This window comes from Sphaerodactylus townsendi, linkage group LG03 (genome assembly GCF_021028975.2).
Source record: "Sphaerodactylus townsendi isolate TG3544 linkage group LG03, MPM_Stown_v2.3, whole genome shotgun sequence".
NCBI classification, from domain to species: Eukaryota; Metazoa; Chordata; class Lepidosauria; order Squamata; family Sphaerodactylidae; genus Sphaerodactylus; species Sphaerodactylus townsendi.
The window spans coordinates 37,381,734-37,409,044 of record NC_059427.1 but is presented as its reverse complement, the minus strand read 5'-3'; the positions used below and the strand labels follow the sequence as shown (position 1 = coordinate 37,409,044).

General features: G+C 41.6%; 1 protein-coding gene across 4 annotated transcripts in view; it reads left to right on the top strand.

Annotated features, from left to right (window-relative positions):
• PDZRN3 (PDZ domain containing ring finger 3) overlaps positions 1-27,311 on the top strand; it is a 235,090-nt gene that overhangs the window by 13,822 nt on the left and 193,957 nt on the right. For 2 of the 4 annotated variants that reach the window (XM_048490218.1, XM_048490217.1), the window contains exons 2-3: positions 2,262-2,348; positions 5,658-5,765. The exons of 1 other annotated variant lie outside the window; for it this stretch is intronic. In XM_048490218.1, coding sequence (XP_048346175.1) covers positions 2,262-2,348; positions 5,658-5,765 — 195 coding nt within the window. The remainder of the gene's footprint in view (positions 1-2,261; positions 2,349-5,657; positions 5,766-27,311) is intronic. One more of the 4 variants, XM_048490219.1, reaches the window with a different exon arrangement.

The window sequence follows — 27,311 nt, the reverse complement described above, 5'->3', positions numbered from 1 at the left end:
TTTTGCCTTGTTTACTTTCTTCGCCCTATCTCTTTTCTGTGCAAGCTTCCCTCTCCAGCTCTGCTGTCGATGGCTAACCCAGAGCAGTCTGAGTGGACATGCTGAGCCTTCTCTCCATTAGTGGCTTGCCTGGACTTCTCCAGGCAGGCACACCAAGGCCCCCCCCCCCCCCCCCCCATTTCTCTTTCCCTCGCTCTCTTGGCAGCCTGCCTGCACTGCTCTGAGCAGATGCTCCAAGGCTCTCCTCCTTTTCCCTCTCTGTCTCCCTGTGGCTTACCTGGACTGCTTCGGGCAACTGCGCAAGGTCATCGCTGGTAGCTGCCAAGGCCATCACTGGGCCTGCTACAGTTCCTGGGCTATGCTGCTGCTTGAGATAAACATTGCTTGTATAGAGAATGTGTTTTATTTGGGTGGAATTAACTTCCCCCCTGCACTTTTTTGGATTTTTCTGCAAACTTGGGGAGCACCCCAAGTTTGAAGAAGCATCTGTTTGAAGTAAGTGTACCCCCTATCTGTGGATTTAAGTATCTGCAGATGGGGGCATAATTGGGAAGTCTGTCTGTCTGTCTGTCTGTCTGTCTGTCTGTCTGTCTGTCTGTCTGTCTGTCTGTCTGTCTGTCTGTCTAATACTGGAGTTCTCCAAATCTACCCTGGAGATTGGCAACCATAACATTACAGTGATGTGAAATGTGATTTTTGGCTTGCCCCTTTCAAGCCTAGGTCACATTTCAAAGATATGCTAGGATTTCTTGAGGCCAGGTACTATGCCAGAATTTTGTGGAAATGGTTTGCATCAATCAACTTTTGGTCTGGAAATTGCTCAGTGTTAATATCTGTGTTATCTCTTCTCATCTTTTGTTAAATGTTGTCTTTAGTGCTTCCTGTGTGTTGTTTCTTTTTATGGAAATAATTCCTTTAACCCAGTGATGGTGAACCTTTTTGAGACCAAGTGCCCAAATTGCAACCCAAACTCCACTTATTTATCGCAAAGTGCCAACCCGGCAATTTAACCTGAATACTGAGGTTTTAGTTTAGAAAAAACCAGTTGGCTCCCTCTTTCTCCGCCACACCCACTCGAGTAGGGGCTAGCCTCCTCTATCCTCCAGCAAGTCCCACGTGCACCGCTCTGTGCCTCTCTAGCATCTCGGCCTCCTCTGCGCCCCTCCCCCCTTGGGCAGCAGCTACCCGAAGCACAAACACCAGGCTTGCCAGCTGAGTCCTCCCTGCTCACCGCAGTGCGCACATGTCGTGCTCAGTGACCCAGGCCAGCCTAGATGTGCGTGTGTGTGGGTGGGGTGATTTTCCACCCCCCACATGACGAAGTCTGTGTGCGCGTGCCCACAGAGAGGGCTCCAAGTGCCACCTCTGGCACCCGTGCCATAGGTTCGCCATCACTGCTTTAGCCCATGCAGATCTTTAGCAAGGAGGCTGCTAAAAAGAGGATATACGGTAATCAGGGAGCCATAAGTGGCAGAGTTGTTACCATTTTTGGTAGGCCTGAGCATGTCATCAGCAGTGATGGCAAACCTATGATACTCTTTACAAAGGTGATACACCATGATGTTTTGGGCGCCATATCAGCATTCACCAACACCCAACAACAACTGTTCCCCCTGTTTGAGTTTGAGTCATTTTTGTAATTCTTTGATGTTTCTTAATGCATAGCACCACACATGCTTGGACTGTATTTTTTAAATAAATAAGTAAATAAATATGTAAATAATTGTTTCTCTTTTGTATGAGGGGAGAGGCGACATGCAGTAAGTCAATTTTTGACACACCGAGCCCAAAAGGTTTGCCATTAATGTGCTGGAGCTTTAACCTGCTATGTTTTATTCCAGTGAGGGGGACTGTAGTCATAGTTTCATAAGAAGTACTAGTTCAGTGGTCACACAGATTAGTTCAGTAGAGTTCAGAAGACAATTGCTTCCACTGAGGCATGAACGAGATCAGCAGCTCTCATTACAAACTGGGATTTTATTCACTTAAGATCAATAAGAATTTCAAGATGATAAAAGCTAATTATATATTTGCCTGAATATGAGCTGATCAGTTTGATCTGGTGCTACTTAAAGGTCTTCAACTTTTCAGGAAACTTAACCGTCAAGAGATTTTAATTGTTATCTGTGAGCAAAATGCATTTATGCGTATTAGTGTACTTACTGATAGAGCTGCTATCAAATATGAGTTTTCATTTATTAAGCTAAACATGTCCTCAATTTTCCAAAGTCTTTACAGTTGGATTTCTTTGCTCATTTTAGGGTGAAGAAACTAAAGCACTCAATCTTGTCCTTCATCGTGATTCTGGATCTCTTGGATTTAATATAATTGGTGGACGACCATGTGTGGTATGTCAATCATTAATGTTCGTGTTTCCTATTAGTGACAGCGTAAGATACACTGTAAGGAAAGGTCTTGCTTTACGGAAAATCTTTCCGTACACAAATTACATAGACTATCTTCTTGAGCTCATGGTCTCTTGAATATTTTGATGTACTAGGAAGTATGAGGATTCTTTGATACATTTGAAGTAGGCAGATGGTACATTAATTCTTGTAAGTTTTAGCTTCTACTGTTGGTTCTGAAAATCCTGCCCTTTCACAGTGAGATTATTTTATTGCAGTTAAAAGAAGGGGCGGAACGAGGGGGAACTGCGCCTGGGGCACGTGTGCACCCTGCACCTCTGCCATGCCCATGCCGGCCACGCCCCCGCCCCAGCGCACACTTGGGGCATCATGTCCCCCCCCACCCCGTTGGCACTGTATCACTGGTTAAACGTAAATAGCAATCAGCAGTTTGTTCTAACTTTCAGTCCTGGAAAATACATAAAATTCTTGAGCATCAAATATTTAGAAGCCAGCCTTGCATTTGTTATAGTCCAGTCCTGCAGTGAGATGGAAAAAATGTATGTATTAGCTACAGAAAGCAATTTCAGTTAGGAATATGAGGAACAGATATTTTGGATTTCTCTGTTTATGTTTACCAAGATAGTAGTCAGCATAATGTTTAAGTTATGAGCTTTATAATTTCAGCTGAGTTATTGTTTTGTACAATATGTGGGTTTTATTTAAATCAAAATAGAAAAATTGCTTCATATTTATTGATTTGCTTCATTCTATCTGAACAAAATCAGCAGATTTCTAAGAAAGGAGAAGAGTTAATTTTGAAATAATGGCTTTTTTACATCAAAAAAGTTCAGTCTTGTTGACTGTAGTACTTTAATTAAGTAATTTCCTTGAAATTACCAGCATTTTAGTAGCATTGAGGTGGAATCTCTTGAACACTGTTAAAATTCTATGAAGATATTTGCTAAATGAACAAAAGAACCTTCATCTCATTTGCTAGTGTTTTTAAGGAAGAGAACATTCTTCAACACAAATACATTCCTATTGTTTCACGCTATATTCTTTGACTTTGAAGTGTTACAGATTAGTCAGTTTATGGAAAACCTAATGAAGGTGTGGATTATTCATAATCTTTAGAAAATTAACCATAATTAACAACTATGTGTAGTAAGGACAGTTGTCATTTCCAACTGTTGAAAACATCTTGAATAAATCCTTTCTATCAAAAGAAGGGGGACTATAATGAACTAATATAGAAATAGTTAGATTTGAGACCAGTAGAACCCTAGAGATTAACAAGATTTTCATGGTATAAGCTTCTAAGAGTTCTGTTGATCTCAAAGGTGCCACTAGATTAAAATCTAACTGTTCTATTTCAGACCATTGTGGCTACTGTCTTGATGCTGAAATAGTTTGTTTATTCAGAAGTAGGGCTGAGCAGAAGGTAATCTTGGTTCCCTGTTTGCCTCAAAAGAAGAAACTCTAGATGACTGACCCAAAGAACTCTTTAGTCTCACCTTTCTTGTGACTATTGGCAACTCTTGATGTGACTATTAATTCCTTCTGGGACTACTTCATTGCCATTTCCCCCCTTACATTTCATTGTCTCTTCATGGTTCCAAACTAGTCAGGGATCATGTACCTATGCTATTTGTTATACTCTGCCTTTCTGCCTTCATTTGGATTACCGAGGAGGCCCACAGATTAAAAACATAAATAATAAAAACATCATTCAAAGAATTAAAACCATGGCATATGCATGCAAAACAATATACACACAAAAAAACCAATAGTTAATCAGGGATCATTGAGGACCTCTAAATGAAATAAAGTCTTCACCTCCTGACAGAAGATGGCAACAGAAGAGGACAAGTTTCTTAGTTTCACTGGGGAGAGAGCTGTTGAGTTTTTGTGCCATGATCAAGAAGGCTGTGTCTTGGTTTACCACCTGAGAAATTTCAGAAAGTGGGGGCACCCAATGCCGGGTCTCAGATGGTGACTGTAGAAGTTTGTAGGTTCACAGGCTGCAGATGTTCTGGTCCTAAGCCTTGCCAACACCAGCACCTTGAACTGTGCCTGGAAACAGATCATGAACCAGTGTAGATGGAACAAGCATGAAGTGAAATGGCTCCTACAAGCCACACTATACAGGCATTGGGAGAGGGCAAGTCCAGAAAAGATTTACTGTCCTTGTGGGTACACTAGCCAGTGCAGAGAATGGGCTCCCCATTATGGCAAGGCACTGCTAGGCACTCCAAGGGTTGGCAGGATGGGTAGGGATGCTGTTGTCTGAAAACAGAGCCCCCACCCAGCCATCATGGATCAGTCTGGTAACATTCAGGACCACCAGCCTAGGGGTCCTCAACACCACTCTTGAGACCACCTCTGTCAAATTAGTCAGGGATGGACAGTATACCATAGAATCCTAGTATTTCCCTTCTATCCTGATATTAGGTATGCAGCCTCAAAGCTGGACATGTCTTGAATGGGACACTATGCCCTCGACAGACTTCAGCAAAACCACCTCCCTGCCTGCCAGACCTCTGCTGATCTATCACTATCTTGGAGGACATAGTTGGGAGAGTACAATCCCTTCCCAACCAATTTTAAGTGATATGTTATGAGGAAATATACATAATGTATACTCTTTTCATATCCTTTTGGTCCTCTTCCAATCTGGAGAAGCAGTTAGGAGTGGTGGACTCTAATCTGGTGAACTGGATATGCTTGCCCACTCCTACTCATGATGCCTTCTGGGTGACCTTGGGCTAGCAACGGTTCATCAGAACTCTCTCAGCCCCACCTACCTAAAAAGGTGCCTGTTGTTGGGAGAGGAAGGGAAGGTGATTGTAAGCCGCCTTGAGGCTCCTTAAAGGTTCAGAAAGGTGGGGTATAACTCGAAACTCTTCTCTTCTTCTTCCAAGGTGCAGGGAGGCATATTCCTTGCAGTAGAACTCATGTCTTGTTGCCGCAGGTAGTATGTGTATCTTTGGGAAGTGATCAATGACCCGCCTTCAGATCCATCTTCAGATGATACACAAATTGTGGTGATGTCTCCTCTTGTTCTGTTTCTCTGAATCAAACAATGTGGTTTCTAGAAACATGGCAAGTTAAACACTAGCTTGTTTGTGGCTGTGTATAATATTTACCAATAGAAAGGTCTGCATCACCATGGCTCTGGTCTGCAATGTACTCAAGCATCCCTCTGGCATTCAGTGTTTAACTTGTGAGCAGTTCCATGACTTTAAAATGTTTCAGTCTTTTCCAGTGTTTACATTCTTTTTTTCTCCTTCTCTCTTTTTTTCCTTAAAGGACAATCAAGATGGCTCATCTAGTGAAGGAATTTTTGTGTCTAAAATAGCTGACAGTGGGCCTGCTGCCAAAGAAGGGGGACTGCAGATTCATGACAGGATTATTGAAGTAAGAACAGTTTGTCTGATCTCTTTTAAGTAGGCAAAGTTCCATCGCTGATCTTTTGTTTAAGAAGACAAGTTTATAAGACAAGTCTGGTGTATAAGACAAAGTGTATTTCGCTGACTTGGAAGAATAGTGGCACGGGTAACAGGGCCGGAGATAGGGGCAGCTAAAATATGCTTGACTTGCTTCAATGCTGACCTTCCTGGCTTTAGGTATAGTTCTTATCTATATATAGAAACCAGATTATGGAAGGTATGTGCTTGTCCTGCCGTTTTGAAAAGCTAGCATCTCCTTGGTATGCTGCAGTTATTTCTTTCTGAATCTGCTGGAGACATGCAAGTTATTTAGTTAAAACCATATGTGAAGTCAAGTATCTGTTGTGAAAACTGTGACTTTATTTAGCTTGGTTCCTAAGGCATTTTTCAAGGGGACCAAAATGTTTTGAATGGAAAGGACAGAAATCTCTCTTAGTGAGCTTTCATGCCAACTGTGATGAGCCTTTCTGAGAAATTCGTTGGAGGGTTACTGTGTACTTTCAGTTCATACAGCCTAGAATCATTCCCAGGTTCTTAAAGTTTTCACTCCTTGAAAAATAGGTCCTGTTGTAGAGGTTACTGCGGAAGACAATTTGTGCACTTTTTAGAACTGTTAATGAGAAAGTTTGATTTATGAAATGGAAAGCAGTGAATACCAAATCACATTCTGCTATTGGCTATATTTGAATTTGTCCATTTGTTTTAATTATTGTAAAAAGGGGAAAGTCAGGCAAGAGTAATGTTCAGAAAAGAGAAGTGCTGATTTTGTTGCCAGAGTTAGCAAGGAACAGCCAGTTTCTCCAAGTAATGGAATTCCTTTGCTCTTATGTTTTTCAAATGAGCAATAAACAGCTGTTAAGGATTTTCAGTTGGCTAGGAACAGCATGTATTTGCTATTTTCTGCATGGGTACTGTAAATTGCATTCACAGTTTTTAGTAAGCATAGAAAATATTGACAACAGTTAGTGCTGGAAAGGACATTTAATGATGCAAGGTATAGTTGAAGAAGATTTTAAAACTGTTTCACCTTTTACAAATTTATGAAGCAAGATGTCTGCAAAGAGATCTAATTAGAAGGTGTTCTTGTAGTCTCCCCTATGTAAACAAATGGAGAACTGTGATATTTGTAATAGTTTTAAGGTACCTTTCCTCTCCCAAAACACTGGGGCCTAAGACTTCTGAGGAGGAAACTTACAGGAGTCCTGGTCTCACTTATTATACTTATCAACGTAATAGATTGGGCCCTGTGGTGCTTGGGTGCACATTTAGTGGTACCTTTATTGAGGGGGAGGGAAGGTGGGGATTGTGACCTTAGTCCATTTGTCAGGAGAAAAAGTTCCTGCCAAGAGGGCCTATTAATGAGCAAATGCTGTGCCAGAGTTGTTGGGTAAGTGTATCCCCATCTCATACCTGTATAGTTTCCATAACAGGTTGTATAGGATCTTGTAGTGCTTTAAAAATGCATCAAGCTGCTTGATTAGGGATTCCGATGGAACAATATAATGTCCACCTAATCAGTGATGGTTCCATGAATTTAGAATCTCTTGAATGTGGACCTATTTCAGCAGTGTTTACCTTGGAGTGATTGCTCACAACTAAATGCAACGTTCTCTATTAAATACTTTTAAAATAAAGACAGAAGTAGAAGTTCCCCAAATATCCACTGTGACAAGCCACAGCATCCAAAGATTTTGGGGATCTAGTTTAGTTTTGAACTATAAACCTTCTTGTCATTTTCCAGGTCTTCTGCAGGTAGTGAGTGTATAGGCTCAGGTTGGCTGCTGTGAGGTAAGTTTCGTGGTGCACAAGATTATTGAGATCACTGAGGCTGGACAAATATATAAAAATTAAGAAAATTTATTTATTTACAGGTTGGTTTTAAAAGGGGGGGGGGGGGGAACCAGCAGCACAAATCTCCAGGTAGACAGAGTAGACCCCTGACTGAGGCACAAACATTTAAATTAGTTATGACTTAGAGAGAAGTTAGACTTTTCTACAGTGCTTTTAGGCACAAATAAGGTTTTATTGACTAGCCACTAGATTGGATCCTTTCTCTCACACAGGATTCCAGCTACCCTTTCCCCAAAGTCAGACTAAACCATACATCTGCTCATCGCAGAGACAGGCCTAACAATCGAGCACTTTCCTCTCTCCCAGAAATACATCTAAACCGCTCTGCCTCAACAGTGTGGGTTTCTCTGACAGACCGTTCACACAAGCACAATTATTTGGGTTGAGTCCATTTCAGTTGAGGAACAACTGTTATTACTTGCTCTGAAATAGATTTTGGACATTAATGACACATATCACTGGCCCTTGAAGTCTTGTATGAAGTCAGACTATATCTGAACACAGGCTAGGTTTAGTGGGTGCTCTTACCTGTAAAGAGAAAGCAAACCTTAATGAGGAATTTTCATGTTCTTCGGTGTACTTTAAGTTGATTGTTTGAAAGAGTATTATCATTATGCAGCACTGTTGGTGCACTTGAGCTTTTGTACATTCATTTGTAAATAGATTAATTGACAGCTAAGCATCTCTAGATCTTGCTCTGCATCCTTTAAAAAAGTTTTTCACCATGTAAATATTCCCTGCTTACCCAGCTATTGCTGCTAGCCATGCATAATTCATTTACTTTGTTTTTATCCTTTCACACTACCAGGCAGAGTCACCCTTCAGTCTGTCTGCTTTTTGTCCATAGCTAGACCTGAGCTGTCATTTCTCTCTCTCTGGCCGTTTCCGCACAGCCCAAATACAACACCTTCAGCAGGCGCCGTTCGCACAGGCGGCGCTGCTGAAACGCAGCAGCACCGACCTGGCTTCCCTCCACCTCCCCCAGAGTGGCGTCAGGCCACCCCAAAAAACCTCCCTCCTGGAGGGAGGTTTTTTAAAAACAGCGTGTTCCCGCCGGCGCGGTGCGAACGGCACCACCGGGAACACGCTGTTTTCCCCGTCCCTTCCCCCTCACCTTGTCATCCTGCGTCGCTCTACCGGACTGCTGAAACCCTCCCTCGCTGTCCTCCGACCCCTGGAGGTCGGAGGGCAGCGTGGGTGGGTCTTAGTAGTCCAGCAGGGCGACGCAGGACGACGAGCTGAGTGTGGGGGGACGGGGAAGAGGCGGCTCCATGCGGAGCCGCCTCTCCCGCGCCAGCCTCTGCGGGGGCCGCTCGCACACTCCCGTGCGGACAGCCCCCACCCCTCCACTGGCAGGATTCCTGCCGGTGCAGGGGCGCCTCTGAGTCAGGGACTCTGAGTCAGGACTCAACTCCCTCTTCTCCTGTGTTCCCTGCAACATCTCATCTCTCATTTGGAAGGTGACAGTGCTGGAGCAGCATTCTGTGGGCTTATCTGAGTGGCTGATGTTCCCTCCAGGGGCAGGATAACCTCCTGTCCATCACAACTACCCTCTGATTAAGGGCAAGTAGACCTGTGGGACTCACATCTTTATATTATCTTCAGAGGTGGGTCCATTGGGAGAAGAAATTGTCACATGAAAATGGCAGAAGAGGTCCTTAGAAAGTGCCAGGTTGCAAAATCCATTTTGAATCCTATATGTTGCAATTATCTATGGGCCAGAGATGACCACATTTACTATGACTGAGCTCACATTGTTGAATTATGCTCCCAGAATGGAAAGGAAATTTCTTTATAAAGTAAAGGCAGAGCAGACATAACGTTTTATTCACAGCATGTGAAGATTTCATCAGACATCCTTCCTGGGGTACAAGTAATGAGCATTTTGTGGAAAACTCATAAGACCTATTTAGTTGAACTCCTTTAAAATATGACCATAACTTGCACACAAAGCAAGCATCTGGTATCCAAACAGTATGTGTACAGGCAGCAAAGTGTTAGGGAATAGCAGGCCTAGGAAAAATAAGCTAGACATTTTATTAGCATTATCATTGATTTTCTGTGTGTGTCCAGCCTGCACAAATCTGCACAAATCTCCATGCTTCAAAGGCGCACAATGCCTGGAGAAGTTATCTTCAGTGCATTGAGATAGCCTTAATAGGAAGCAGGGGTTGTAACAGTTGAACGTTTGAACTGTGTTTTATCTCTTTAATGGCCAAACACATTAACGTATCTGAACTCCCTCGCACAATCCAATGCAATCTAAAGTCTGAGGGCACAAATCCATTTCAAAGGTGACCTTGTGCGGCTGAGAAGAATGTGGAGCTAACCAATAATACTGTTAATCAAACGACAAATTACGGACTAATCAAATGACAACGGTATCTTCCTCAGAAATTGAAATATATTTATTTTGTATTTATTGGTATGGTTCCTAGTTTTATCACCCTGACTTAAAATAACTGAATCACAAGATACAGTCCAGTCTGATCCATCTGATACCACAGAGTCTGTTCATTCAGATTCACAAAATAAATGGAGGCTGTGCATCAGCTGTACTTGGTGTCTTGTAAGCGTAAACTGTGATTATGTGTGTGGATTCTATTGTGGCTGTTTGTAGAGAAATACTGTTTCATTGTAGGTGACACCATTTATACTTTTTATCATTAGGCATTATCAGGATAGTTCCGTAGTTTGCAAAAGAACAAGGAGAATAAAACTAAATAGTTTAGTTCAGCCAGTGGGAGAAAAATAGTTCTCTATGTTTCATTGATAGGTTGATCAACAAAGCATCATTATGAGAAAGTGGGTTCGTACTAGACGCACTTGTCTCCAAGCTTCCCCCCCCCCCCACCCCCCGATGTCTAAGCCCTGCAGGTAGAAGCAGAGAGGTGATCATTCCCTTTGGAAAAAATGGGAGCGTTGGAGGGTGAACTCTATGGCATTATATGCTGCTGACATCCCTTCAGTCCCCAAACCTGTCCTCCCCAGGATTCACCCCGAGATCTCCAGGAATTTTGCAGTCTTATTGGTGACCCTGCTCAATTTCCCCTTCTAATGGCGGCCTCCTGTACTGCGTTGCATTTTATTTTCGAGTGTTGCCCAGCCACAAGATTTTGGGTAATCAGAGGGACCTTCAGGGGAAAATGGAGGTGGGAGTACATGTGTGTCTATGAGTTCCTTCCTCTGGTTCTTCTGTAGTGGTGGTTCCCAACCTTCTTTTCAATTTCATACCCCTTAGCAACCCAGTTCCCTAAAATTGTACCCCCATATTAGCAAACCCATTGGAGGGAACACAGGAGAAGAGGGAATTGAGTTCTGACTCAGGGAGAGAGCAATGACAGTTCAGGTCTAGCTATGGACAAAAAGCAGACAGACTGAAGGATAACTCTGCCTGGTAGTGTGAAAGGATAAAAACAAAGTAAATGCATTTTTTGTGTACCCCAAACACTCTTTCAGGTGCCGCTGAGGGTATTTGTACTACTATTCTATAGGATAAAACATCATCCCCAAAACCCTGATATCTGACAGTCCGAGAGCTGAGACAGTTGTATGTGGTTGGCAGATTGGAATTTATTTCCATACAACACGTTCACATGGTGCACTTAGAGATTATCTGAATTGGTTTTGGAAGTTGTAACTATTTAATCAGTGGTAACAAAGATTAACCTGTAAGACAAATTTTAGGCATACTATTTTAAACTGCTAAGATTTTGCTATATTGTTTTGATGAAGAATGAGAAAGGAATAATTAATTCTAACACTTATCATTGTTCTTAACTTCTTGAAGAGAAGTAGCATGCATTTATTAAAGTGGGTATGATGTTTCTACTCAGTGTGTTTGGGGACATTTCTCTGGTAGCTTTTTTTTTAGTGTTGTTCAAACTTAATTCTCTATTAAAATTTATATAATGAAATGAATGACCTTACTTATTAAGAGAAACCGCTTCTGCATATTGTTAAATTTGCTGGGATCTCAATGCCCCCATAATGAACTAGCTTTAGTTCACTAATCTGTAGGCTAGTTAAAACAGAGGTGAAGCTACCGGGGGAATGGTGGTGTGTGCATTGCACCGGGCGCGCGCCTGGGAGGAATCGCCCTGCGGCGCCCCCTCCCATCCCTGGTGGTGCGCCCCCCCCACATACTTATCTTTGTGAAACAGTGACGGCTGGAGAAGCGGCCTGTTCCCTTCAGGCTGAACACAGTCTTGTGGGAACTACGCTTCCCAGGGTCTCATGGGAAGTGTAGTTCCCACCAGGCCATTTTCAGCTGAAGGGAACAGGTGCTTCTCCAGCCTGCACTAAGGTAAGGGGAACAAGGCACCGCGGGGGGCGGGGCAGAAAACACACAGTGCGCACTGGGCGCACTCTGGCCCAGCTACGCCTCTGAGTTAAAATCAGTAGTTTTGTGGGTTCATTTTTTTAGTATTTAAAGAGATGGCCTTTAGGTAGTCTCACAGACCAAAAGCTTCCTATACAGCATTGCTGAGCCCAGAGAAAGTATTACTTCTGATTTATTTCAGTATTGAATTTTGTTCACATTATTAAATAACTAGTGGGGAATTTCCATTTTCCAACTGGGGAAAGGGGATCTCTGGCTCTTGTTTCCTGCTGCCACTCCTTCAGCCTGTGGGAGAAAAATAATATTTGAAAACTGCTGTTAGGAAAACCCAGAAGTGACTTTTGTGCATTCTAGGAGTAGCCAGAAATTCTTTGGTTTTATCACAAAATCTCTGGTGATTCCTAAAGGGGCATGACATTACTTCTGTCTAGCAATCCTAAACCAATATGAGGTTGAAGAATATTAGAAGCAAGGAAAATGAAATGTAATGCCATAATCTAGCTATAGCTAAGCGTTCTGAGGACCTCTATAATTTCAGCAAAGCTTGACCACTTTTAGGGAGTACTCCTAAGCTTGTCTACTCAGAAGTAAGTCCCATGTTATTGTGGGGCTTACTTCCCAGCCCCTTCCCACTTTCTGAAAACATGTGACAGGTTTCAGGAAAACAGCCAGTGGACCCCATAGTGCTCATGGGCACTACGTTTGGGACCCCTGCTCTGCAACTTCCTGGGTATGTCCACAGTTCCTTGGACCTTTAAAAATAATTTCTTGGGGAAATTTCCTTGGGGAAGATGACAAGGCTAGAGAAGAATAAAGGCACATTCAGAGCTAAGTAAGAACTTGTATGGGAAAGAATGTTTGATTCTTAATGTATCTGAGCATTATAAACGAAGAAATTTCACATTGAGATCCAAATAACTGGAGACTTTAGCGACATCACTACTCAAGGAGAAGGAATGTTGTGTAAATGATGGAGTGTTTCTAATGATAGTGATTTTATAGTTTTTGTGTTTTGCCCCTAAATTCATAATGATCGGAGATTAGATTAGATGATGATTATGACTTCAAATATTTATATTCTGCCTCTCCACTAGTAATGTCCTAGATGGTGCAAGTTTGTTCGCTGATTAGATGTTATGATGACTCCTGTTCTGTGTCAACCAAACCAAATCTGCTAACATACTGAGCAAAATGCCAGGTAAGGAATGTAGGTCAGATAGCATAAAGAAAACATATTGCATTAGAAAGCACCCTGTCTGAAAATTTACTGTTGGTACATTTTTGTCAGTGTTATGCATAAGGCTGGAAATGCCCTATTTTAAAAGTGAAAGAATGAATTTTCAGGATTTCAGCAAAGGCTGAACATGCAAAAGACAGGATTGAGAAGCACAGGAGAATGAAGAAATCCAGCTTTTGGAGATTCAGGCAGCATAGAATGGCTGAATGTGACATAACCTTCATACTAGAATTCAGGAATTGAATAAGTCACTGTAAATGTGAAGACTGTGTTCCAATGAAATGTATTGTGTTATTCCCTATTGTTTTCAGAAAAAGGTAAAACTAGTCATACCACTGCACGTTGTAAGGAGAGTGAATATATTGAACTAGAGTGAAAACAGGAGGTTCTTTTTTTCTCTAAAGTATTCTCTAAGATGAAGAACTCCTCGCTTCAAAGAAGAGCTGAGAAGATGGCAAATCGAGTTTTCATGGACTTTTAAAAAGTGAATAATGAAATTTGAAAACTATTGTACTTTTGTTCCTATGTAACGCAAAATAATTTTTTAAAAAATAAGAATTCTGAATATGGAGGATCTTCTGCATAGCTGAAGTGAAATAATGGTGGAGTTCAGTTGACAAGGGCTTTTCATTTAGAAGACTCCAGATTTTGTTTTCTAGATTGTGGAGTTATGTTGCTCCAGCTTGAACTGAATGATCTATTGACAGAATCTATTGACAGAAGTTGGGGTTTTGGTCTCAGTTCTTAAGGAGTGGTAGCAATTGGTTTCATTTCCTGCAAAGTACATTTTGGTTCAGGATTTATAACCTGGGGGTGGGGGGATATATTCATTTGACATTCATTAGACCAACATAACTTTCCATGGCACATTAGCACATGTTGTACTCATACATAGCTGTACCCCTCTGCCCCTCATAAAGACCATGGAAATTTACAATATGCTCTTAGGCCACGCCTTGCTTAAACTTTTTCCTTTTTTGAAAAAATAATTTATTATTTATTTCATCAGTTCTAACAATCAGCAAAAAACAAAGATTTAATTTAATACAATCAGTTATCCTATCGTTCTTAACAAATAAATATCTGTATACTTCCAGTAGAGATTAAATATAATGAACATAAAGTCTTAAATTGACCTTTACATTATCTAAATGCTTTCTGACAAGCATTTTTCTTTTAATATTTAAATAAATATCACAACTTCTTATTAATTATAATTGAAGTGCACACATTCACTCTTGTCTTTTAAATAGTTGACCACTTTTCAACTTTTCCCATCTAGAGAAGTGTTTATCATATGTTGTTAGGCGTGGAAAACGATGGGGAGAGTTTAAGCCTCATGGACAAGATCCTGTTGCAGGTTTGCAGAAATTAAATTTGTTATGTTTCTACTGATAATGAACTGATAGAATTGATACTGAGCACTATTTTACCCACAGAATTTGTGATTCCTCTTACTGGACCCACCCACTCACCCACCCAACACCTCCCTTCTCCAAATGTGTCAAGTCGGACCAAAAATGAAAAGGAGGTAACCCACCCTGCCCCCCAAAAGTCTCCAAATGAGCAGCACCCTTATGTCACCGCCCAGGGACACTGCCTTGGATTGCTACTGCTCCTTAAGTGACTGCCTAGCCCCACCCTCTCCAGGTGTTGCAAATGGGGTGGAGTGGGACTCACAAGCACTCTGGGAGCAGGCCACAGTTCCACAGGTCTTGCAAGCAGATCTTCCACACAGGCAGCAAGATGGACCAGTCTGGCACTGTTGCAACAGGGATGGGAAGTTTAAGATCAGAAAACCCATGATGCAATACAACTGTGTTTCTGGATAAAACTGAACAATCAAAAAGAAGTCGAAAGTAGAGTACATTTCAACTTATTTTCCCATTAAAATGGAATTATAAGCAGTATTAATATCAACTAGACATTGAAAAAGGGGGAGCGTGTTACTCAACCCAGGACACTTGGTAATATGCATATTTCAGCACACAAAATTTTAAAGGGAGGCTTCAGCGTGGAGCTGAATAGCTGGAATTCACATGCAGTATGTATGTGTACGCATGCATGCATGTATTTGTGTGTTTGTTGAACTTATAGGCTGCCCTTTCCCTTGCAGATTCAAGGTGGCTTACAACAATCCATTTGATAAAACCATAAACAATCTAATAAAACAATATGTCAGTGGATAAAACTGTCACAAGTGTCAGTTCCGTAAAATATCAATCAAGGGGAGAAAACATTATCATTGTCATACTTAGTAGAGACCAAGACTAGATAGCTCATTGCAGAAAGTAATCGTCTTCATTACATACGGATGTGACACTTTTCAAATTGTTGCACCGGTTGATCCATACGCTCTCTAATGAGACAATATAGTCTTTTGATCATAGGTGGTTTCATATGTGCATGGTAATGACTCGCTGGTCTCATTGTCACTTGGCCTTCTATTTTCTAATCAGTTCTTCCTGCACACTTTTTTCTTTGTAGCTTGTTATCAGTCCATCTAGGCTTTCCTACTGAAGATAATACTTTGTGCATAAGATGAAATAAGCTGTGGTTCATGAAGACTTATTCTACAATAAACGTGTCTAACTACTGACAGCAGCTCTCTTTGAATTCATTTACAATTTTGCACATTTATATATTAGGTATTTTTTGGTCTTCAGAAAAAGTGGACATACTTTTGAATTGCACTAACAAAGCAATACTTCACTTAGGCTAAATTGATTTTACAGATGTATCTAACATCTGTGTGTAAAAATGTGAGGATTTAATTTTTTTCACATCTGTTATATGTAGTTTCCTCAATTTTAAGAAACCCCTTGTTTAGTTTTCTACATTTGTATCAAAAGCTATCATTATTTAACTACTGGGTTTTAATTTGTGGTTTCAAATGTTCTGTTTGAGATTCTACAGAGAAAGGACTAATGAAGTCTATTCCTATCTATAGTATTTCGGGGGAGTTCATGCATATCAAAATAATTGGGCAATCAGACACAATCATCCTTAATTTGCAACATGTGTCGTAAATTACCGTGTCAATTGTATAAACCGATATGAATAAAATTAGTGCAAATTGACTAAGGAACTGTTCACCATCCAGAGGATTCCTATTCAGAATGCATTTGAATAGAGCCAACATGGTTTCATCTTATTTAAATACTTTAGATTAACAGTTTTGGATTCATAGTATGGGCAGTAAATGTTTGATAATTCTCCTTTGGTTTGCAAGAAGTCTTACTGTAAAAGAAGAAGAGTTTGGATTTATACCCCCTCTTTCTCTCCTGTAAGGAGACTCAAAGGGGCTTACAAACTCCTTTCCCTTCCTCTCCCCATAACAGACACTTTGTGAGAGGTGTGGCTGAGAGAGTTCCAAAGAACTGTGGCTAGCCTAAGGTCACCCAGCAGGAATGTAGGAGTGGGGAAACAAATCTGGTTCATCAGATAAGAGTCAGCTACTCATGTGGAGAAGTGGGGAATCCCACCCAATTCTCCAGATTAGAGTCCACCTGCTCCTAACCACTACACCACACTACAATTACAGTGTATTTTGTAATGCTACTGGATACTATTCTATTGCATCTATTATATACATGACTTCTTCCAATTTCCATTGCCCATGCAACTGAGAGTTAAGAACAAGATTCATTTGTTGGGTTCAGATAAAGTCAACTTTATTAACAGTTAATGAAAAGTTTCCCTTCCCACATGCTATGTGGTAAAAAAAACACCTTGCACCCAACAGTTGGGATATGGAGGACTCTTGACTACTCTTTCCTGTTGGATGAGTGCTGTATCTTCACTGTGGGACCCACATAAATGAACAGCTGTGCATCAGGAGGACTTCAGTGAACAGAAAAGGGAATTAAATTGCTCTCCTCTTTTTGGCAGTGCACTTCTGAGCTGGTTAATTCGCATACTCAGGCAGTCCAATATTATATCATATTCCTACATCAATGCTGGAAAGCCCACTTAAAGAATAAGGCATTCCAAGCATCCAAACACTGTACAAGTTACTTCATTTAAGAAGGGATGCAAGAAGTCAAAGAGACCAAAGGGGGAAAGGAAGGAGACTGTAACTCCCAGTCTCTTGAAGATCAAAGTAGGAGTTTGAACACCAAGGGGTACAAGCCTTTGGATAGCAGAAGACAAAATCCCCACCATAACAGATGGGGACTTCATAACTTAGAAGACAGGAGCAGTTTTGAGGAAGCACAAGTGCACATTTGGGATAGATTCTGTCCCCAGTTACAGGGCAGACAAAAAGACCAGAAATAGGCTTGAAAAGAGGGAGGACTGAAGGAGGGAATTCAGAGATGTAACATAACTATTTGAAAGGAAGGTATGCCCTAGGGAGGTATGAAAAAAATCCAAATAAGGTTAAATATGGGAGATATCCAAGGTGAAAAGGTTATGTTAGGGAAGGGCTGTGGCTCCATGACAGAGCATTTGCTTGGCATGCAGAAGACCCCAGGTTCAGACCCTAGTGTCCCTGGTAAAAAAATAATCAGCTAGTAAGTGATGTGAAAGACCTTCAGGAGAACTACTCTTTTCCACTGGTTTTATCCACTAAAAGATAAAAGCAGAATGATATCTTGATCTGCCACACTCTGGACCTTCTTTGGTCTAGAATTCTCTGCTTGGGTCTTTATGCCTTGGACACAGAACTAGGTTGGCACTGGGACCCAAGAGGAGTATTCTAGAACAAAGCAGGTCCAGCATGTGGTGGATCAATATATAATTCTACTTTTATCTTTTGGTGGAAAAGAGCATAGCAAATAGACAAATATCCCAGTTGAATTTTGCTTCTCAGTATGCAAATCACGCTTACAATCTTTTATTCTGTTTTTCAAATTTAATTTTCCCATTCAATGTATAGATTTTTCAACATTATTTGTGCACCAGTATGTTAGCATTGTGTATTGTACCTGAGTGTATGAAATACATTGTATGTACAATTACCATATGAACTGTGAATAAAAGCCACACAATATGAGTATTCAATACCAACTAATCTGCAAAAACAACAGCGAAATGAAGAGCCCTGGACCACTGCAAGTAAATGTATCAAGAAATGACGTGGAGACAGTAGAGATGCTGAAACAAAATATAAGTCACAGCCGGCTGTATTTTTCTGTAAAAATAAGAATTCTACTCTTTGTGGTTTCAGCTGAAAAAAAGCTGAAAAAAATATATCGAACAGTATCAAGACAAGGAATTGGTGGATAACAAGGCAGGCAGGCAGATCAAATAAAATACTTCTAAGGCAGATAGAAATTGTCATCCAGGACCATGAAAGCAGCAGGCAGTTGGGCTTCTTCCCCCTATAATAGCCCCCTTTTCCCCAACCTGCTTGATACCGTAGAGACCCAAGTGGTTTTGGGGGTACTAAATCAGTGGGGGAGGTAGAGGAGGAGGTGGGTGTCACCTAGAACCACGCAGCTGCCCTCCTGTTCCACTACTATCCAGTATCTCCAGAATGGTTTGCAGCTTGCAGAAGTGCTGCTTCTATTTCACACTCTGGCCCTTTCCGCACGGGCCCAATGCAGTGCCCTGGGGACGGCAAAAACACCATCCCCAGGGAGCTTCTCACATGGGGGGTGCAGCTGCTTCGCAGCCGCGCCACCCTTGTGCCTCCCCAACGGCGCGAAGCCGGCATTTTCCCACCTCCCTGAGCGAGGTTGCTGGAAAATGGCGGCTTCCAGCTGCTGCCGTGCGAACGGCAGCGGCTGGAAGGCGCCATCCCTCCCTCCTTTGCCCGATAGACCTACCTTCCCTGCGACCATCTGGTGCGTCACTGAGGCCTGGGGACTTGCCCCCCCCCCCCGCCCTGTGACTCCAGAGTGGTTGTGCAGGGCAGGGGGGCGTGTCCCCTGGTCTCGGCGACGCGATGGACGCTCGCAGAGAAGGTAGGTCGATTGGACGACGGTGCTCTGTGGCGCCATCTTCCCGTTCATTACCGGGACCGTTCATGCGAATGGTCTCGGCCTCAGTGGAGATGGCCTGGTTCTGGGGACTTTTCTGTTTCCACCATCATAAGTGATTTGTAGTTGAGACAGGCAGATTTTGGACCCATGATCAATAAGTTGAATTGTCAACAATTCAATATAAGCCAGTATTTTTCCAGAGTGGTGTGGTGATTAAGAGGGGCAGACTCTTAGTTTGTTTCCCCACTTCTCCACATGAGCCTGCTGGGTGACCTTGAGCTAGTCACAGTTTCCTCAGAACTCTCTCAGTCCCACCTACCTCACAAAGTGTCTGTTGTAGAGAGAGGAAGGGGAAGAGTTTGTAAGCCACTTTGAGACTCCTTAAAGGTAGAGAAAAGCAGGGTATAAAAACCACCTCTTCTTTTAAACTAGAAGTCACAGAGAGAAATGAAGGGACAGCTGCAAAAGCTGCTTGTGCTTCTGCATTCATGTGCCTAGTGCACATTTTAAGTAGGGCTCCTTCAGGCCCTTGAAAACTTTGAACCATTTCATAAGTAACCACAGTTCACAGACTTACATGCTAAATTAGGTGCTGGAGCTGTCTCACGTTTATGTAATTACTTGTATGTTCTTGTTTGTATCTTTCTGTAAAGCAGGGCACTTTGATATGATTTGAATAATTCAGTACAGTTTATTATTGCATCTTTCACTACAGAGGGCAGCCACGGGGATTATAAAGTTGTTCGACACCCATAAATATAAATGAGAACAGGCAAGCAATGTTAGCAGTTCAATTTGGGCCTTTTAAGTGTAATATTGAAGTTGTTTCTTTGAGACAGTGTATGTGTTTCTGCCTAAAACAAATTCACTGCAATATCTACTTGTATCTAATACAATTAGAGAAAGATGGGGGGGGGGGGAGGAGAGAGAGAGAGAGAGAGAGAGAGAGAGAGAGAGAGAGGTGTGTGTCTGGAGCAGAGTGTCTGCCCTGTGGTACCCCAACTCCAAGCATTCCTACTCTGGTGTGAGTGCACTTCTCTTTGTCCTGCTTTGTGTCAGACTTCAGAGCTCATTAGAAATACTGGAAAGGATGTATTACCTCAGCCACATGGGACACTGACAAGCCCATCTTAGTTTCTTTCAAAACTGCTTTGTTTGGCTTTAAAGTTTGACTTTGTTTTCTTATCCTATTGCACTATTTTGCATGCATTTTACCTTACGATATCATCAGTTCTTTTCAGTCTGGAAGTAAAATATAATTGTAAGTAGCAATATTCTTTTCTCTATCCCACACCAGAAGGAAAAAACAAACAAATTTATTTATTATGAAAATAGGATATGATATTATAGAATTAACACATTTTGGAAAAAAATGATCCGGGCTACTACCAATGGGTGTGCAAACCTGTAGAACAGGTCCTTGTTAACTTCTACTCTAAATACATAAAATTCCTGCCGCTGATGGCTATTTTATTGCTTCTCAGTCCTTGATTATCCCACTACCAGAGTGTTCCATGGAGAGATGTAGCTAGTTTGCTCAGTTTCTATGCCCATGATAGTCAAAGCCCATCCAGATTATCAGCAATGCAAAGATAAAGCTTAAATTCCTTTCACATGCTGACTACTTGCGCAACAAAGAAAAGGCTAGACAAATGATAGGTGTGGGTGGGAATGCCTGACCTAATAAGGTTTATGGAGCAAGGGGATTTGAGGGTCAATAGAATCCACAAGAGAGTATCAACATAAGATCAGAATTCCCTATAGGCTTTAGGCAAATATAATATTTCTAATGGACCAATAGTTGTTGGAAATGTGAAGTTTCAAGTTGCCCAGAAATCTTATTGAGGTGTTGTGGATCTATGGAATAAAATTACATGACCTTACACACTGGGAAGAAATTAACAGAATGTATTCATTGTGTTGGTGACTCCCCAAATTTTCTGGAAAAAATCCATCAATACATTGTATACCCTTTTCCACAAAGAGAACTAATTGCGGTTGGGTGTTGCACAGCGAATGTGAAAGTAGTGCGTTTCCGCTGGTAAAAATAGTGTTTATTTCCTTTAAACAACCTTTTTTACATGCAGCCCTCATAAAATCCCTTATTCTGCGAGCTGTAAACATGGTACTTTAAGAGAGCATTTTATTGGCTTAAATGACACTTTTGAAAATAGGGGGTTTTGTCAGAGGAAAACATTCGTTTTGTGCGGAAAAATGGCTGACGTAGCAGGAGAAGTTGCAGTTGGTGCTTGCCTTTTTGCCATGCTTGGGATTGAAAGGTTGGTCCTGGTGACGCAATGGCAGCCAGGCCCCGGTGGAGGAAAGAAACCAAGCAGATCTGCTGCAGCTGAGACAACCTCAAGCCTGCACGTGTCGTCTCCAGTGCCTTCCAGGCTCTCTGGGCTGAGCGGATGAGGGTAATAGCCCCCCCACCTCCACATCGTGGTGGATTAATTCTCAAATCTACTGAGTTCTTTTGGTGGAAAAGGGCATAGCAAGTTGGCTAAACACTTTGCCCAAATGTGGAACAAAATTTCTTAAAGAAATACAAAAATGTTTTATATTACATTTTGTTTATCAATGCTCTGACAAGCTTTTTTTTGAGAGGGAGAGCAGAGTGACTTTGCCCAACTCCAGGAATCTTTTTGAAGTCCAAAGAGGCTGTTGGAGCAAGAGAATGCATAGAAACCCACCATGTTTTGCTCTATGAGTTGGTTGGATACAATCCAATATTTATAAACCACTTTCATGCCCCAAAAGCACCCAAGGACAAAAACATTTGTTTGCTTATTTGCTTTTAGATATTCTTTCTGAGAAACAAAATAACAGAACTAGCTGCTGTGGAACTGACTGGCACCAAAATTTCTTATTTATGTATTCGTGTTGGCAAACAAATGCATACCACAAGTCAGTTAATAAGAAATGTTAAACCATATAGCCAGAGACTCTGCCTCTTAATGATGATATAGATGGTGATGAAAAGATATTCTACATGGGGACTGTGTAAAACAGCAAAGTAACAGGGTTGGATTTTGTTTTGTTATTTTAGATGCTTACTGTTGTGTTTAGAATATCATTGTGTTTGAGTATCACAGCAAATAGGTATTATCAACACTTGAAAGCAGAGGCTTAGCAAGGGGGGAAAGTGCCCGGTGCACTGGTGCGTCCTCCGCTCTGGAGCACCCCTGCCCCGGAACGCCCCTGCCACGCCCCCGGAATGCCCTTGCCACACCCTCACAGGGGCGCCTGCTCAATGCGTCGCGCACCCCCCTATCCCCTTGGAGCTACGCCTCTGCTTGAAAGACTCTGACCATTACTCTACTGGCTTCTTGAACCTAGCAAGGGCATGGGTCATATGGCTGCGAGTTAAAGCTAAACAAGAGCAAGGAATATGGCTCAGGAAAACAGCAGTATGCAGAAAATCTAGAAGGGTCTCAGATAAACATGTTCCATACCTAGGTTAGTAGTGTTCATCAACTTTTCTCACATATTGTTTTATCTAGGCCAGTTCACTAACACGTAATTTGCATAGTTTCTGTTGCCTCCTTTCAAATGAGTTGTCTGGTAATATTGGAAAATGTTTTAATGTCCTGTAAATATCGGCCAAATTGTGTGATTCATCCATTTTGGTTAGTGGATAAGTCAGGTTTAAATCGGGTGAGTTGGGACCTCTGCTTCCCATGTCATGTTGGGAAATGTGGAGGTTCTGTCGTCAAACTAAAAAAAAAAAAGTTTATGCCAAATCGTATAGCCTCTGAGTGTCCACACACCCTTTCTCAAAATGTAGATCTGCTTATATTCTGTAGCTGAGTAAGCTTTACTTAAAAGGACTTGTTTATAGACTGGCTAGTTTTCTGTTCATCCGCAGCACTGACAAAAAATTGTCTTTCGGAACTGTTATAGAATAACACTGATGGGATTTTTATCATATCTTTCCTGCACAAAAGCTCACAGAGCCCTGATGATTGAGGCTAGAGATTTTTAAAAACATATTGTTCTACAATTGATTAGTAAAAAAACACGTTCTTTTAAATTCTTTCAAAATCTTAAAATAAGATGAAGGTGTCATGTTCTCACACCTGTCACATGATCATGCCAAAGGGCACACAGGATGGAATACCATTTTGCTTTTTAAAACCTCTTTGTTGTGGCCAGCGTCCAAGGAGCCATACAAGTACTTCATGTTCCGAGAGACGTTAGATTTGTTTTTCTTGAATAGCAGCTCCCATACCATATGGCAGACTGCTTTTGAAGTCCACAGGGTCAGCGGTGTAAAGAAATTCCCCCAAGCAAGTGCAAGCCCTTGGGCAGCCCTAAAGTAGGTCTTTGGCTTCTGGCCTGTGTATATAACCCAGGCTATGCTCTTTGTAGATGTAATTCACAGAGCCACAGTCAAATCTGAAGTTTCAGCAGTGGAAATGAGGAGTGGAATTTAAAGAGGCCCATGCACTGTATGAAATGTTTTCATGTATGCCTGGGGAAATAGCCAGTTTTTTTGTATCATCTGCAGACTGCTATTCTACATTGAATGCTACGGTGGAAGCTTTTAGGAAAGGCTTTTTGGGTCTTCAGTAGAAACAGGACCCTGAAATGCACCAATGTTTGCATGGGACACTGGCTGGGACCCTTTTTGATTCCAGCCTGTTTCTCAGTTTTGCACTGATATTAGTTTTGGGCACTACTGACTAAGAGATAAGAAATTATTTGTATAAAAGAAACCCTAGCCAAAAAAAGAACAACAAAATCGCATTATTAACTATGACCCCTTCCGCAGATGCAGAATAATGCACTTTCAATCCACTTTCAATACACTTTGCAGCTGGATTTTACTGTGCGGAATAGCAAAATCCACTTGCAAACAATTGTGAAAGTGGATTGAAAGAGCATTATTCTGCATGTGCAGAAGGGGCCTATGATGGTAACAGAAATGCATCTAGTCTGAAAGGAAACTCAAAAAATTGTTCAGCTATAAATGTCTGTTTCTTATTGTCACCAAGGCCCCTTCTGCACATGCAGAATAATGCACTTTCAATCCACTTTCACAATTGTTTGCAAGTGGATTTTGCTATTCCGCACAGTAAAATCCAGCTGCAAAGTGCATTGAAAGTGGATTGAAAGTGGATTGTTTTTCGTGTGCGGAAAGGGCCCAAGAGAGTCAGCCAGCGTGGTGTGGTAGTTAACACTGGCAGACTCTAATCTGGAGAACTGGGTTTGATTCCCCATTTGTCCACATGAAACCTGCTGGGTAACCTTGGGCTAGTCACAGTTTTCTCAGAACTCTCTCAGTCCCACCTCACAAGATGTCTGTTGTGGAATGGGGGAAGGTGATTATAAGCTGCTTTAAGACTCCTTATGGTAGAGAAAAGCAAGGTATAAAAGCCAACTCCTCTTATTATTATTAATCACTTTTATGTTGAATTGTCATGTGCTTTTGGGCTACGCATCTGCCAGGCAACACCAGTGAATGATTTTGTGGACGTTAAATTTCTATAACCTCTTTTAGCATCTCATTGCAGTTATAGGATCCAGGCTGTGCTGGGTCACTTCTAAAGTCGGTATAATGACATTGTCTGTCTGATATCCTACTTGATACAGCAAAAAGGGGGGAAAATTGTATAAGGTGCAGATTGACAGGTGGAACTTGCCATATAGCACTGCATCACCAAGTTAGGTGTGCCTTTACGGCTGTTTGTTCAGCAGGAGCAAGAGTCCTGCTAAGACAAGAAACTTAAAACCTTCACAGTGAAATAATTGGATACACACTGATAGTTGCAGCTACTGGTGTTGCTGTCAGCTTTCCTTGCCTTGCTTTGGCACCTGTCAGGAAAGAAGCTGCCATATTTTGCGATTTACTGTGGAGGAGGGTACTATAATTATTAATACTGTGACCCTTGTCCCTGTAGGTGGCTTCTGTGGAACTGTGGGTCTGTTTGGTTTTTTAACATTCTCGGTTGTGATCCAGTAAGACAGACAGGGATGTGGAGTGTAGCAGTGGAACAGTATTCTCTGTCTCGTAAAGGCCCTGCATAAACATGGAAAAGATGTGTCGACACAACTTTGTTAAGGGGAAGGGAGTCCATCTACAGTGCAGGAGCTGATCTTAAGAGAGTTGGGTAACACTCTTGTCGTAAATCCTTTATTGTGGTATTCTTATTGCATACACTGTTATTGCATACATTTACCTTTCTTGCCAGATGCAGCACACAGACGTTTCCCTGAAGGTCTCACATTCATGTGCTGGGCAGATCCAGAGCTCCTCAGCTTCAGTAGTTGTTGCTGTATAAGGTGCTTTCCAATCCTGCTTTAGGACCACATAATTCATACTTACACATAACTTATGAATGATTTGTTCTGGCATTGATAATTTTGAAGAGGTAATCGGTATGAGAACTGAGCCTTTTTGCAGTGACAATTGTTGGAGATTCCAAGCCAACAGTATACACAGTAATCAAATAACTCTGGACGAGACATCTCACTGTGTGAAACTCACTGTAGGCTGTTCATTGGTCACTCTTTTCCAGCTTAACCAATTTCAGAGGGTATTATGGGTTTTCTGGGCTGTGTGGCCATGGTCTGCTAGTTTTTGCTTATAACATTTTGCCCGCATTGATGCCTGGCATCTTTAAAGGCATGTCACAGCAAGACATGTTTCTCTTCGTGGCGCAGTGTGGAGAGATTGTGTGGTAGGGTGTATATTTTGTGTACCTCATAGATGGGTGGGTGCGAGGGGGAGGTGAGGCGCATTTGCATGTATCTGTGTGGAGTTCAAATGCAGTTGCATTTCAGTGACTGTTTTTTGGATTTGATGTTTTTTTACTTTTGGTAATCAGGTACTAAATCCAGTTTCACAAAATAAACTAAGAATAAACTGAGAGGTGGAGGGAATCACGTACACCACTAAGGCCCCTTCTGCACGTCCAGAATAATGCACTTTAAATCCACTTGCACAATTTGCAGTCAAATTCAGCTGCAAAGTGCCTTGAAAGTGGATTGAAAGTGCATTTTTCTGTATGTGCGGAAGGCACCTCAGAGTTACTTTGACTAAAGGTGGGATAAAAATGTTTCCCTTCACTCATGGCTTTTGTTCCATCTGAAAGCTTTGAGAGCACAGATTTCTTTGCAGCAGGGAAGTTACTGGCTCCTTCTGTTATCAACCTTTTCATTAATGGAGTGTGGTTTCCTTGGTTTTTTTTTTACTTACTTTAACCCTCTTGTGAACTATGAAAATTCATTTTCCATTTTATCCACTCCTTTAATTAGTTTCTTTGCAGCTATAGTGATTGCAGAGTTAACTGGTAAAGGATACTTTTTATAATAGTTTGGAACAGCAGACTTAGATTGCTAAACGGGGGGGGGGGGGGGGGGGGGAAGATAAAAGAGGAATGTATGCAAAGGTGTCAAATCAAATAGATAAAATATTAGCCCTTTATATCCTCCAGTAAATCTTGAGGTTTATAGGCTATTAAAGTTGCTTTCCCTGAGCTTGTGCATTGTAATATTGTACATTCAATTTACAGTATTCTCAGCTTTCTTTCTCTACTTTGGTTGAGTCTTTGTTCCTTCAGGCATATTAAAGGAGCTTAGCAGTAGTCCTTTTCAGATGTTAAAATCATGCATACCAGGAGCCTACTAACTGCATACTTTCCACAATCCTCCTTATGTGCATGGTTGCCATATTGTGTGAATGGACACAGTGTATATTAACAGAGACTATACAGTATATGTGAACCAGGAAACTATGAAAAATCCAGAGATCAGTTCATTAGTGTTGAAGCTTCATGAGCCCACTAAACATTTGTGTTGTCCCTGTTCACACAACATGAATGTTCCCATTGCACACCGTTGTTATAGAATTGTAATGTCCAAAAAGAGTTAAAGTAATGGTGTAATCCTGGACAAGGAAGTGGTAACAGTTCAATCCTAAACAAAGACATACTCATTTAACTCCATTTAAGTCAACAGACTTAGAAGGGTGTTATTGTGTTGAAGTGGGCCTGCTCAGAAGTAAGTGCCATTTTATTCAACGGGTCTTATCCACAGGAAAGCATGTTTAGGATTACAGCCTATCAGCCCTATCCAAAGGGGGAAGGAAAATCCACCCCTGGCAGGGCGGGGAGGCCGTGTCAGTGGATTTGCCCTCTCCAGGGCACTTATCCC